The sequence below is a fragment of the Lissotriton vulgaris genome, chromosome 3_1 (genome assembly GCF_964263255.1).
Source record: "Lissotriton vulgaris chromosome 3_1, aLisVul1.2, whole genome shotgun sequence".
In the NCBI taxonomy this organism is placed as follows: domain Eukaryota; kingdom Metazoa; phylum Chordata; class Amphibia; order Caudata; family Salamandridae; genus Lissotriton; species Lissotriton vulgaris.
Window position 1 is genome coordinate 1028990047 of NC_141689.1, and position 13952 is coordinate 1029003998.

Below are 13952 nucleotides of genomic sequence, written 5' to 3' on the forward strand. Positions count from 1 at the left end.
CTTCTGTGCCACCACCACAAAGCACAGAAAGGACATATTCTTACCTGGAGTATTTGCTACAGAGTCAAAATGGCAGTTGGCGAGCACTGCATGCTCAGCCCCAAGTCTTGGCTCCAGTTTAACGGCAATGTTGGTTATGTTATCATAGTAACTTGTAAAGCCTCCCAGGAAATCCAGGCTAAAGGAGCCGGTCGGCCTCTGCACATCCACTGTGATCTGGTGCGCATCGCTGCAGTCCAACTCGATCAACTTTATCTGCCCCAAGAGGTAGTTGACTGTTAATATCTCGTTGGCGGGGCTTCCAACGGGCCTGGGGCCAAATCCAGTTATCTGCTCGAGGTAGTCCCTGCAAGCACACAAATGAATGGGTTAAAAACGCACTGCAAGGCAAACGCGACAATATTCTGAGGAAACAAACTGCAGCCTCATTTTAGCTTGCTCAGAGCAGCAGCTCAAGATAAAAGTAACAGTAATATGCAACCCTGCAACATCAGGATGGAGCCAGCAATCAATTTTAAAATCCCTTACTTGCATTATCCATGTTGCATTAAACACAGCGTTTCCTTGGAAAGACGCGCGTTAAGCAGCGAAATACACTTCTGGGAAACTTCATCTATACGGAACTGGTCGTTTTTGCTGTCAAGGCTTTATTGCGCAGTTCTGTGAGGCAGAATTAATTTTTAATGTGGTCACAATATGCTCGCAGTAGCAATACGAGCAGGAGAAGTACTGGACTAACCCTTGGAACGCCCTTTCAGTACAAATCTGTACACCGGTGATCTGGGCGAAGGATATCGAGCAGTGCCAAGGACAGCACGTCGACAGCGCACGGCTGGCCTTCAAAATGGAAGGATTTTTCAATGTGAAACTTTTATACGCCTTAATATTTAATATTTTGTTGGGTTTTTTTGCGCCGTAGACAATGTTGAACTCATGTCAGAGCAAGAGGGCCGTAGACAATGTTGTACTCATGTCAGAGCATCAATTACGAACGAAAAACAGAAAACTTTAAAAATATTCACTTCTCTCATAATGTTTATGTATGCACGTAAGCAGAAAAACTTACTGCTGTGGAACTCCCACTGCAAATTTAACACTCTTATGATGCATGTGTTATATGTGTGCATGTGTTTCCTGCCCGTGACCGGGTCTTTAATTCCGCAGTTTGTTATTAAATTATTCAAGACGTCAGACAAAATACAAACTTTTACCAACATGTAAACGATTAAAACGCTTAACTTGTTTTAGCAGCATTTTTTTTTATTAAACGAAGTTTACATTTCTGGAACTGAAATCAACTTTCGTTAAACAAAACCAGAATAAGTATTGGGCACATAACAGTTGACAAGTAGTTCCCTTTGTTTAGATTAATACTAATGAAGACCTCCAAAGCAAATTCAATCAAAAAAGAAAAACAGCTACAAAAAACAACCAGCATTAGCAAAGCAAATAGCTCTGTCTTTTTAATCAGTGCACCAACTAGCTCTTCTGTATTCGAGGTTCATCCACTCGGTCACCCATTCATCCAGTCATATACTCATTCATCCATACTTATAAAATCCACTGACTTACTGTCACAATGACACACCAAGAGGAACACAAACTTACCAATAAAGGAAGAAGAAAAATATAAAGAAGGGCTCCAGTATATTTTTTTAGGTCTTGCCTACAGGCAGCTTTAGCTGTCTGACGTCGAGACTTATGACTACAATACAAAGCATCGAGTGAGCTGTGGGTCAGTCAGCCCCTCGCCCATAACAAGATGTTTTTCTTGTTTAGGTTTCATGCTCCTGATTCAGTGGCTTTCCTTCTTATTTTGGTTTTTGTCCCCTGGGTGGAGAACATCTTCTTTACCATCATTTCGACTGAATAAGTTGTATCCTTCTACTGCTGCCATTAGATAATTTTTTGGGAAGTGTTTTATTTAGCATGCCAACGAAGCATAGCTTTACTCCCTCTGTCCCCAGTCTGCTCTACCAGCTGCTTCCCAAACCCACTGGTATGTTGCTCCCCCACTTGATTTTTGTTTTTAGTTCTACTTTTTGCAAGTGTCTGGTGTAGGAGAGTAGGATCTGCTTCTTATAGTTACCCCCACTTTTTGCGGATGTTTCAAGTTTTTTTTACTTTAGTCTGGCTGGGGCCCTGCTATGTAGGACCCCAGCCTAGCTGCTTCCGCTCTAAAATGATTGCATGTACTTTAGGCACACCACAGATTGGATTCTGGGGTACCCTTATACATCTCTAGTATATGGTATCCTATATACCCAGGGCATAGGTACCCCAGAGACCTCTCATGGGCTGCAGCATGTATTATGCACCCCCTGAGAGACCCCTCAAAATGACACCACAGGTCTGCTACAGCAGCCTGTGTAAGGTTATGTATGGCCCCTTACTTAGACATAGGTTCCCTATATCTACCTTATATCACTGCACATATAAACCGATCAGTCACCCCTATTGCAGGCCGTATCAATCGTGAAGGCAGGATGCTGGGTTTTGTCTGAGAGGGTGCCCATGCATGAGAGGGTGCCCATGCACCCTCTCATGCATGGGCCTCTCTGCAGCCTTCGGAACCTATTATCCAGGGTTGTTTTGCGATGCAGCCAGACCATATATATTTAAGTGCATTATAACCTTACAGTAAATGCTAACTTTGGAATGGCTGCAAGGGAACATGTTGCGTTTGGTGTCAAAAACCTTGGAATCATACCTCCCCGCCAGTCCTGGCGGCGGAGGTATGATTCCACCCCCCTAGAGGGAAAAACATGGAACCACTGGTATACCCGGTACCAGCTTAACAGAACCCTGGCATCACAAAATGGATGCTGCAGCCACAGACACGAGTCTAGCCTCCGGCTGCTGGATGAAACTCCGGCAAGGGAGGCCTGGACAATAGGTTTCCTGTCACAGGGAGGTGTAACCACCTCTAAGACAGGCTTTAGTGTATTCGGGCTGGGTGGGTGCACTCCAATAGTGCTTTGAAGTCTGCACTGGGGGCACATTTGATGTCCCTGTGCAGTGTCCAGCTCAAACACGTTGCAGGGGCTACTAGCCCCTGCTCTGGTGCAAAACTGGACAAAGGATATGGTTGTAACCACCCCTCTATCCTGACCCTCACATAGGAGGGTCCCCAGAGTTTCTATCTGCAAAAAATGCTGTGCTGTTCCTGGAGAAAGAGAGAGGGAAGGTAAGTTTAATACAGGGATAATTTCCCATCCAACTCCCTTCATCCCTAATTTACCACACGTTTGTTTATACCATATAGATTAGGGAATTAGAGTAGAGAGTTTTCACTTTTTAGATACTAGCTAATTAGTCCCATAGGTCCTGAAGAATCGCTTGTTTAATTCACGCCAGCGAGAAACATGTTGACCGGACAATAACAAAATCTAGAGGTTCTCTGGAAACATAATAGTCCAGCACCCTCCTCTGGTATTCTTTTTTAACTACAGCAGCGGACCATCTGAATAGATAATTCTCGGTACCCCTAGCTTTATTTTAATTCACGCTTCAATGTCTACTAACCCATTCTGGCCCCAGACCCGCACTTCATCCATACGGCAGTTGGAAAAAGATCTCCGCCAAAGAGCCCCTCTATGAGGTGTTACCCGTTGGTTATTGCACCGCCGGCCCAACGAGGAGCAGGCCCAAATGATGAAGCATGACACCTGAAAGGGTGTGTGAGGGCTTTAAATCCAACAACATGGATCCCCAGGGTTAACTCCACGTTACCCCATCAACATCATTCGCATCACACACTGTATTAAACTTACCTTCCCTCTCTCTTTCTCCAGGAACAGCACTGCATTTTTTGCAGATACGTATCCTTAAGGGCACGCTGTAGCTCGACCTTCTACTTATGACTAAGTAGTAATCGTCCTTGACTCCTCTCTTTGATATCACATCATCCCCAGAGTTTGTCCCACCCATTCCTTGGGTATAAAGTTGGAACCCCTGACTACAGGACTTTAGATTTACCTGGACGAAACTCTGATACATAATCCTGGAACTTCGACGATCTACAAGGCGTTAGATGACTGAAAAATCTCCCTTGGAGTAAAGGAGTTACTCCCCTGCTTGGCAGGCACCAAAGATGCATCTGACCGGTTTGCATTTCCGAAGCTCCCGCCGGACTCCCCAGAATTTGCAATACAGGAGGTGAGTTCCCAGACTTTCCAGAGGCCGACCAGAGCTCCCAGCAAAGCCGAGACCCGTAGCCTTCGTAGGGACCGTGGAACCGGAACCCCTGGACACCGTGCACATTTGCAAGTGCATATGCTTCTTTGCGAAACTGGAGGCTGTGCTTTGGGCTACTTTTAGTCCAAGCCCGAGCAGCGTTTCCACCGAAGATTACTGGCCTACATTCACAGAGTGTCCCGTGGGCTGGTATTGTGTGATTCCTATCAAGGTCCCTTCACGATCCCTGGTCCGTCGACTGGTGGGTCCTTGTGAAGGTAACTAACTTTCAACTGGCTTACCTGGTTGCTCCAGACGAGCTCTGACTCTCCACCACTTGGGGAGTCGCCCGGACCTTGCTGGTCTGCACTGAAGCATCTTTTCTCTTCCTGCGTGGGTTGCTGTCGCCACGGCTTGTTGTGTTCAATCCGAGCACCGATGCCGCAGCACTCGACATCCTTCATGGGACAGCTCGAATCCAGCTCCTGGTCATAGTCGATGCCTCCTAGTCCTCGTGGCTGCAGAGTCAAGCTTCACCTCTTGGCACCTGAAGCACGCGACATTGGTGGGCATTCGTCTATTGTGCCCCTGGTCACTGGCAAGTGACCCAGACTCTGTCCTCTCTGCTTTCAGGTTCTTCACATCTTCGATCCAGGCTTGGATCCCTCCGGACACTTTCCTCCTTCCCGGCAGCAGTACTTTGCAGCAGGTCCCCACTGGAAAAGACGACGCGACCAAACACCATTTCACACCTATGCACCCGGCTTTCCTGGGTGAGGTAACTCGTGTACTCCAGCGCCCCCATGGGTGTTGGCCCTAGAACACCCCCCCCCCCCAAGTCTAAAGGGGTTTGCTCAAAATCCTCTCCTAAATGTCCTTAAACTTTAAAATTCCAACCTTAACTTTCCCCATAGAAGCTAACGGAGCTCGCGGCTGTGTTCTCACACTGCACACGTCCCCCGTGGGTCCCCTGTGTCACTGCCTTGGGTGGTTCCTTGGGGTTCCTGCGATTCTACGTGCTCCAGGCACTGTGCCTAGTCAAGTTGTGGTTCTTATACCACTTTCTTAATATATGGTTTGGTCTCCCCCTGGAGCCCATTGTATATTGTGCTATTTACTGAAGTTCTATTGTGTATCTGCTTATCTAATCTTATAAAGAGGTTAGTAGAGAGTATTTAGCAATAAATAAATATATATTATATATACCTTGTGTGGTTCTCCTTTAATTTGGTCATTCAAGAGGTTATAATCTGGTAAACCAAGCTGCTTTACATTCCTTCAAGACTTAACCGGACGTCTGCTCCCATAGCTACTACTAGGATAGCTTTCAACTGAAGGTTGTCTTTAAACCCATCATCAATAAGGGCTGTTTGGACTGGTGCAAGGCGCCCACGAGAACTAGTGAACAGCATATGCCAGTCCAACTTCTCACACCTGGCAGCTGCACATTGCTATGCAGACGTTATTTCTAAATCTACAAGTCCAAATTGGTCATTTGCTATCTTTGAACGGTAGCATAACAACAAAAGAACTCACTACAGGATCACTGAGGTGCATAAGCATGAATAGTTGTTATAACACTAGTCCATAAGACAGACCAACAAACAGCCAAAAAAAAAAGGCCTGCACACTGACCTGTCAGACAGCCCACGGGACACAGGACAGTTCGACCACGATAACTGTATAATTGATTAACTGTTAATGGTATTGAACTCAGCTCTATAAATGTGTTAAACAATAATGGGTAGAGAGACCACCGCTTTATTTTACCTCTTCTGAGAATACTTCAGAAGGTCCCCCATTACGGATGTTAGGAGTCCTTGTGGAAAACCCAACCTCCTCTAACGCACAAATCCCTGCATCACGAATCCAAATCATTGCACAAGTCTGACTCGCACAATATTGCCCGGTGCTACAGTTCACTTGGCTCCCAAAATCAATCAAACAGCATTTGTAAAATACAACACTGTCACCCTTAGGGGCATCTAGGAGCTCCACGTAGCAGGAGGGACAGGTGGTTCCAGGTCTTGGCAGTGATTTAGAAGGAGCAGCCACCGCTACGTCGGCTTTCGGTGCAGGAGATGTGTGCTCGAGGGCAAGTGAAAAGGAACGCAGGTATCTAGAGGGAATAGTGGAAGTACTCTGAATTGGGTTTAGCACCAGTCATGTGGACTTCCCTGAAACTGGAAATTACATTCTCTTCTAACCAAAACATCCACGGCACACTTTCAAACATAGTTTCTCGTTTCGACCTGATTGCAGAAAAATATGCATTAAAAAAAGTTGTGTGATCGGAAATTCATTGCATGCAATTCACACGTATACAATGGATGTATGACGTTACAACGCGAACTTTCACATCGCATACCATTACAACGCGATTTTTACAACGCAGGATCCAATACAATGCATGCCTTTACAACGCATGTCATTACATAGCAGATGCTATTACAACGCATGCCATTACAACGTAAGTATAGGTAAGTATATATTTTTTTAATTGTAATTAATTTAATTAATGTAATTTAATTAATGTAATTTATTTACCCTAAAAATACCCATGTACCCCAAAACCCAAACCTAGCCCTGAACCCTAAAAATACCCCTGTACCCCAAAACCCAAACCTAGCCCTGAACCCTAAAAATACCCCTGTACCCCAAACCTAGCCCTGAACCCTAAAAATACCCCTGTACCCCAAAACCCAAACCTAGCCCTGAACCCTAAAAATACCCCTGTACCCCAAAACCCAAACCTAGCCCTAAACCCTAAAAATACCCCTGTACCCCAAAACCCAAACCTAGCCCTGAACCCTAAAAATACCCCTGTACCCCAAAACCCAAACCTAGCCCTGAACCCTAAAAATACCCCTGTACCCCAAAACCCAAACCTAGCCCTGAACACTAAAAATACCCCTGTACCCCAAAACCCAAACCTAGCCCTGAACCCTAAAAATACCCCGTAACCCAAAACCCAAACCTAGCCCTGAACCCTAAAAATACCCCTGTACCCCAAAACCCAAACCTAGCCCTGAGCCCTAAAAATACCCCTGTACCCCAAAACCGGCCCTGAACCCTAAAAATACCCCTGTACCCCAAAACCCAAACCTAACCCTAACCCTAAAAATACCCCTGTACCCCATAACCCAAACCTAGCCCTGAACCCTAAAAATACCCCTGTACCCCAAAACCCAAACCTAGCCCTGAACCCTAAAAATACCCCTGTACCCCATAACCCAAACCTAGCCCTGAACCCTAAAAATACCCAAACACCCCAAAACATATACCTCACTACCCCAAAACATATACACCTATACTCATACTTATTTTTAAAAATTATTCAAATTAATATATTTAATTTATTTTATAGAAATACATAAATTAATATATTTATTTTTAATATTAATTAAATAAAGTTAAATAAAATATGAAATAAAATTATATACTTACCTATACTTACGTTGTAATGGCATGAGTTGTAATAGCATCTGCTATGTAATGTCATGCGTTGTAAAGGCATGCGATGTAATGGATCCTGCGTTGTAAAAGTAGCGTTGTAATGGAAGTGCGTTGTAAAAGTTGCGTTGTAACGGGTGTTTCCCGCTTACAACCGCATAGTGGCAATAAGGTGCTATACCCAAATGAAAGCAAGGAATATGGGCCTTCCTGCCCCCAGTTTGGGTTGTAAAAGACAGCCACAAATGGGAAGCAGTGGTCTCTCTCAAACTTTACCACCTGCTCCACACATCACCTGCTGCATCTACTAACACCTCTATAAACAAACACTGGACGGGATGTGCACGGCCTTTAGGACTGCCTTGCTTTCTTGAACCAAATTGTACATGTAAAAATGTATGGACTCAAACTTATAACCTAGAAACCCAAGCATCCAATGTTGGCCCACATTTTATGCACACACAATAATCCTTAGACCACAACGTTTCTATTGTGATTCAAATGAAAAACATGTGTAGAGCAAAATGTCACTGCAACGTGGTACCTGCACTTCCTGATATAGGAGAGGAGTTGGCTGTAGCCTTGCCAACCAGCAAGGAATGTGCCCTGTCCCTGCACACCACAACCCTACTCTCATTTACTGCAAATATGCCGTGCACTTAATACTTAATCGCATTTATTGGTGATTGTAAATCTTCACCTAGCACATGTGTGGATGGGGTGAGAGAAAGGGGGTTGTGGTGGAAACAGCCTGTGCTGTGCAATAGGAATATACAATCTGTTCTAGCTGTGGGACAATCGGGCCGGTGGTCTTCGTGGGATACAATGGGCACACCGGGGGGTTCCTTGGGTGGCAAAAAGTAGTGTATATATATGTGTGTATATATATAATTTATATTACACACACACAAAGCCGAGCTGCTCAGGATCACACATGGGCAGAATGTCTGCTCCACCTACAGAATAAAAGTGGGTGAGTGTGGCAAGTGGGGTAATATTGGGGGAAAAGAAGGTCTAAGAATAATGCAGGAAGCACATCAATCCAAAAGGACTGCCAATTATCACACCTGTTGATCATCCCCAAGGCGGGAATCTGCTTTACCTCAGTTGCTTAATACAATCACTGCAGAGATTGTTTGTGTAACAAGAGACACGCAGAATGGAGTCTTGTTTGTCGCTGCAGGAAATAAGGACTTCCTACATTATTGTGCGGCGGTCGCAGCCTGCGACTGAAAGCACTGGGAACACGCACTTTATTTTAAAACATGTATTACACACAACATAAAATAGGCTGCCACAAAACGTGCAGACATTTCATGTTCAAATAAAAAAAAGTGTTAACATTCCATTTCAAGAGTTTTGCATCAATTTCAAAATATTTTCATAACTCATTGCTCTGAAGTATGTCATTTCTGATATTTATCGCTTTCCATGTGCTAAATTGCTTGGCTTTCCTCGCGAGAAAGTGTCACTCTAAGTGTCACACATTTGACAGCTGAACGCCACTCAAACACACTGCAACTATGAAAATGTCACACATAAGTAATCCGAAATCTTAGTCATGGGGTGTAAATTAAGTTGCATCGGACTAAAAAGTGATCATTACTGATTTAAAAATAAAAAAAAAGCTTTTGTACTGGAGTACAATTGAATACCCGTTGGGAGTCTATAGGAAACAGTCACATAAAGATATGGACTGGATTCCAGGTCCTAACGTCGAGCTCTTTATTTTGTAATGTGAAGCCTGGCTTTATTATTTAAGTAGGCTGGGTTTTATGAACACTAATTACCAGTGGCGTAACGAAACGGGAGCGTCCCCTCTCTCTAAGGCAAGGGTGCTGTGCTGAGGGGCACCCGGGAGCTCGCCTCCACCCCCTCCCCCCCCCCCACCCCCTGCAGTTCGGGGGGGGGGGGGGCTTTTTTACGCCACTGCTAATTACATGCTGGCTTTTAACGAATGCCTCCCCGAGTCTTCTTCGAAAAGTGCGCTTGCCATCACGTCCACGATCCGGATTCCTACTACTAGGGGCGAGGCAACAGAAAAAGGAGTAAAGCTGAAAACGTACACAAGCAGGTGTTGTCTGGAATTCGGGTGTGGCGTGGAGTTAGTGGAATTGAAGGGAGCCGGGACACGGGTTAGCGTGCCGATGGAAGGGAGCGGCTGACTACAACAGGAACGAAGCACTTTATTTCAACTTCTTTATTGATTTTAGTACATGGCAAAACGCCATGGGACTGACAGATGAAAAACAGGCCCCGATTATAAAAATGCAAATCTGCAATAACACAAAGATAATAGTTCAAACCATAATAAAAATAAAATAAAGCTACATATAAGAAAAGTTTAGAAAATACAATACTATTCCAACAAGCCCATCTGTCAGGGTCAATGTTCCATCTTCCAGGCAAGTGCAAACTGACAACTTCAATGTAGAGAATACCATCGAGCTTTTCGCTCTACAGCAAAGCAGAGCAGCGCATCAGTATCATGTTCATTAAGGGTGGGCACTGCAATGACATGGAAATCACCATCCCCTTTACTTAGCAGTGAATTCAATTCAATTCAAAGACATTTATAAAGCGCGCTACTTACCCGGAGGGTCTCAAGGCGCTTGGGGGGGGGGGATCCGCTACTGCTCAAACAGCCAGGTCTTGAGCTTCTTCCTGAAGGAGAGGTGGTCCTGGGTCAGGCGCAGGTCGGCCGGGAGGGAGTTCCAGGTCTTGGCGGCCAGGTAGGAGAAGGATCTTCCTCCTGTTGTCGCTCTTCGGATGCGGGGGACGGCGGCGAGGGCGTGGTTGGTCGATCGGAGGTGGCGTTTGGGAGCGTAGAAGTTGAGGCGGTTGTTGAGGTAACTCGGGCCTTGGTCGTGTAGGGCTTTGTGTGCGTGGGTGAGGAGGCGGAAGGTGATTCTCTTGTTGACGGGGAGCCAGTGCAGGTCTCTCAGATGTCCGGAGATGTGGCTACGTCGGGGGATGTCGAGGATGAGTCTGGCTGAGGCGTTCTGGATCCGCTGGAGTCTCTTCTGGAGCTTGGCGGTGGTTCCGGCGTAGAGGGCGTTGCCGTAGTCCAGTCGGCTGGTGACGAGGGCCTGGGTGACCGTCTTCCTGGTCTCGGTGGGGATCCACCGGAAGATCTTCCGTAGCATGCGCAGGGTATTGAAGCAGGACGAGGAAACGGCGTTGACTTGTCTGGTCATGGAGAGGGAGGAGTCCAGGATGAAGCCCAGGTTGCGTGCGTGGTCTGTCGGTTTGGGTGCGGTGCCCAGGGCAGGGGGCCACCAGGAGTCGTCCCAGGCGGAGGTCGAGGAGCCCAGGATGAGGACTTCCGTCTTGTCTGAGTTCAGTTTCAGGCGGCTGGTCGTCATCCACTCGGCTACGTCTTTCATCCCTTCGTGTAGGTTGGCTCTGGCGGTGGCGGGGTCGTTGGTCAGGGAGAGTATCAGCTGGGTGTCGTCGGCGTAGGAGATGATGTTGAGGCCGTGTTGGCGTGCGATGGCCGCCAGGGGGCTCATGTAGACGTTGAAGAGGGTGGGGCTGAGCGAGGACCCTTGAGGGACGCCGCAGATGACTTCGGTGGCCTCTGACTTGTACGGTGGCAGGCGGACTCTCTGTGTCCTTCCGTCGAGGAAGGAGATGATCCATTCCAGTGCCTTCTCTTGGATTCCGACGTTGCTGAGGCGTTGCACTAGGGTGCGGTGGCAGACAGTGTCGAATGCTACGGAGAGGTCTAGGAGGATGAGGGCCGCTGTTTCTCCGTTGTCCAGCAGGGCTCGGATGTCGTCGGTGGCAGCGATGAGGGCGGTCTCGGTGCTGTGGTTGGCTCGGAAGCCTGACTGTGAGGGGTCAAGGGATCCATTCGTCTCGAGGAAGGCGGCCAGCTGCTTGTTGACTGTCTTCTCGATGACTTTGGCTGGAAACGGGAGGAGCGAGATGGGCCGGTAATTCTTGAGTTCGGTGGGGTCCGCTGTTGGTTTCTTTAGTAGAGCGCTAAGTTCGGCGTGCTTCCAGCTCTCAGGGAAGGCGGCGTCGTCGAAGGAGGTGTTGATGATGTCCCGCAGGTGGGGTGCGATGACCGCGTCGGCCTTGTTGAAGACGTGGTGAGGGCAGGGGTCGGTCGGAGATCCGGAGTGGATAGAGTTCATCGTGCTGATGGTGTCTTCGGTGTTGATCGGTGCCCAGGCGCTGAGGGTGGTGGTAGGGGGCGTTGGTGCGGTCGTGGGGAGCGTTGGTTGTGTGCTGAAGCTGTTGTGTATGTCCGCGATCTTGTTGTGGAAGTAGGAGGCGAGGGAGTTGCAGAGGTCTTGCGATGGGGTGATGTCGTTGGATCCGGCGTTGGGGTTGGAGAGCTCTTTCACGATGTTGAAGAGTTCCTTGCAGTTGTGTGCGTTGTTGTCCAGTCGGTCCTTGAATGCTGTTTTCTTGGTGGCGCGGATCAGTTGGTGGTGCTTTCGGGTGGCGAGCTTGAGGGTGGTCCTGTTGTCCGGTGAAGGATAATCTATATTCACCCCAGCAATATGCAGTATTTCAATCCATTTTAGAATGCTTTAACTTTCTGAAACTAGAAGCGACTATCATAGGTCATTGACTCAGACCTTCCCTAGACTCGGAGCAAAATAACTCTGGGCCATATGTATCAACATAGTTCCACATAGACAAGGAATGGGAAAAACCCTTTGATACATCTGGCCCTCAGTCTAAAAAATGTTGGCCTCCAAAATGTATACACTGCTCTCCCTAGTTCATATTAAATTTGCCCTAAACCGGCAAGGAAGATTGGAGGGCGAACATAATTCAACATAGACACGACATCCCATCCAAGGACGATGGTTTAGAATCTGGTATTCCCCATTCCAGTCTAAAATTGCATTGACCAGACAAGGTTGTGTGTCCGCCATAGATCTTACTGGGCTCCATCCAAGTTATATAAGCTTGGTATTCTCTCAAATTACATATGCTGAAAAGGTAAAAATAAAAAACCTTACCTTAAGTTCATGTTTTTATTTTTACTTTCAGTATCCACAGGCTCAATGGGTGAATATTTGGAAATACATAAATTACATTTTTGACATTACTATAAACCATACCTTTTAACCACTTATATGGCATTCAGGCTACAAAAACGTTGGACCCAAGTTGGATGTTTTGGATGTTCTTGCTGTTGGACCTATTGTTGGCCATAGGCACCAAGATCCATCTTACCGAGTGGAAAGCTGCAAATTATTTAAACCTGGTGGGCATAGGTGAGTTTCTTACTCACTGTTTATAATTCAATGACCAACCAGACAGTGATAGCTCATGGACAAAGATGGATCTATATAGAACAAACTTAAAGAACGAAAACCTGCACTTGCTTTTCACCTGGAAACGGGTCTAATTTATTCTCCCTATTGTAGGTTGATCCAGATCTTGGAGATTATCCCTTGTATTATCTGAGCACTATAGGTAGATTATCCAGGGGTTTAACCAACGATATTCCATTCTCTATCCTTGTATCCCAATTATCCGTGCTGTTCTGATTTTTGATGCTTTTAGAATTTAAAATCAACATTAAAGAAAATTTGTGAAACGTTGTTTTCTGTTTTGTGTCTATAATGTCAAAAACGCGGCGGCTGGGGCGGTGGCCAAGATGGCTACCGAGGCAGTCGCAGGTCCGTTAGGCTCCCGGGCCGAGTCCCCGTTCTCGACCCTTTTTTGCACCCTTAAACCCCCAATCACGAGCGCCATATGCCTAGTACTGCAGGGGCACCACATATCTACACTTTTGGGCGACGAGAAGCGACAGACCGGCCCCTACACGGAGCAGTCTCCTCGGCCAGATCAGAGCCCGCCAACCACTGCCACGTAATGGCGGCCGAGACTCTGCAGTGACCTGAGGCAACGGCTGGTCGGGAGCGAGTATCCGACGGCCGCTGCTCGCCCGGGGCTATCGGAGGCCGGCGCACCACGGAAAAGAGACCGCTGTCGGCCTGGATGCCCGGTGAGTGCGCCCAGCAGTGAGGCGGGCTGCAGGGAATTCGAGCCCCGGGATCCGAGGCCTGCATCAGGTTAGCGAGCACAGGGGAGCGCCAAGAGCAGCCAGAGTCCCCAGCCATGCACGGAGGACAGCGCGCAGCGGGGCCCACAGCAAGCAACAGGGAGCAAGTTGCCCCAGATCTGACATGTGCCAGGGGGTACCACGCCACTAAAGCACCACGCAGAAGAGTCCGCTGCCGGCCTGTATACCCGGTGAGTGCGCCCGAGAGTGAAGCGAGCGGTAGAGGGCTGAGGTTGCGCCACCGCGAGTGGCGCGAAAATCGAGCCCCAGGACCCGAGGCCTGCACCAG

At 47.3% G+C, this 13952-nt stretch overlaps 1 protein-coding gene across 1 annotated transcript in view; it reads right to left on the reverse strand.

The window, feature by feature from the left end:
• ERMP1 (endoplasmic reticulum metallopeptidase 1) overlaps positions 1-13952 on the reverse strand; it is a 572215-nt gene that overhangs the window by 479110 nt on the left and 79153 nt on the right. The window contains exon 2 of the mRNA XM_086961418.1: positions 45-346. Within this exon, the coding sequence (XP_086817544.1) occupies positions 45-346 (302 nt within the window). The remainder of the gene's footprint in view (positions 1-44; positions 347-13952) is intronic.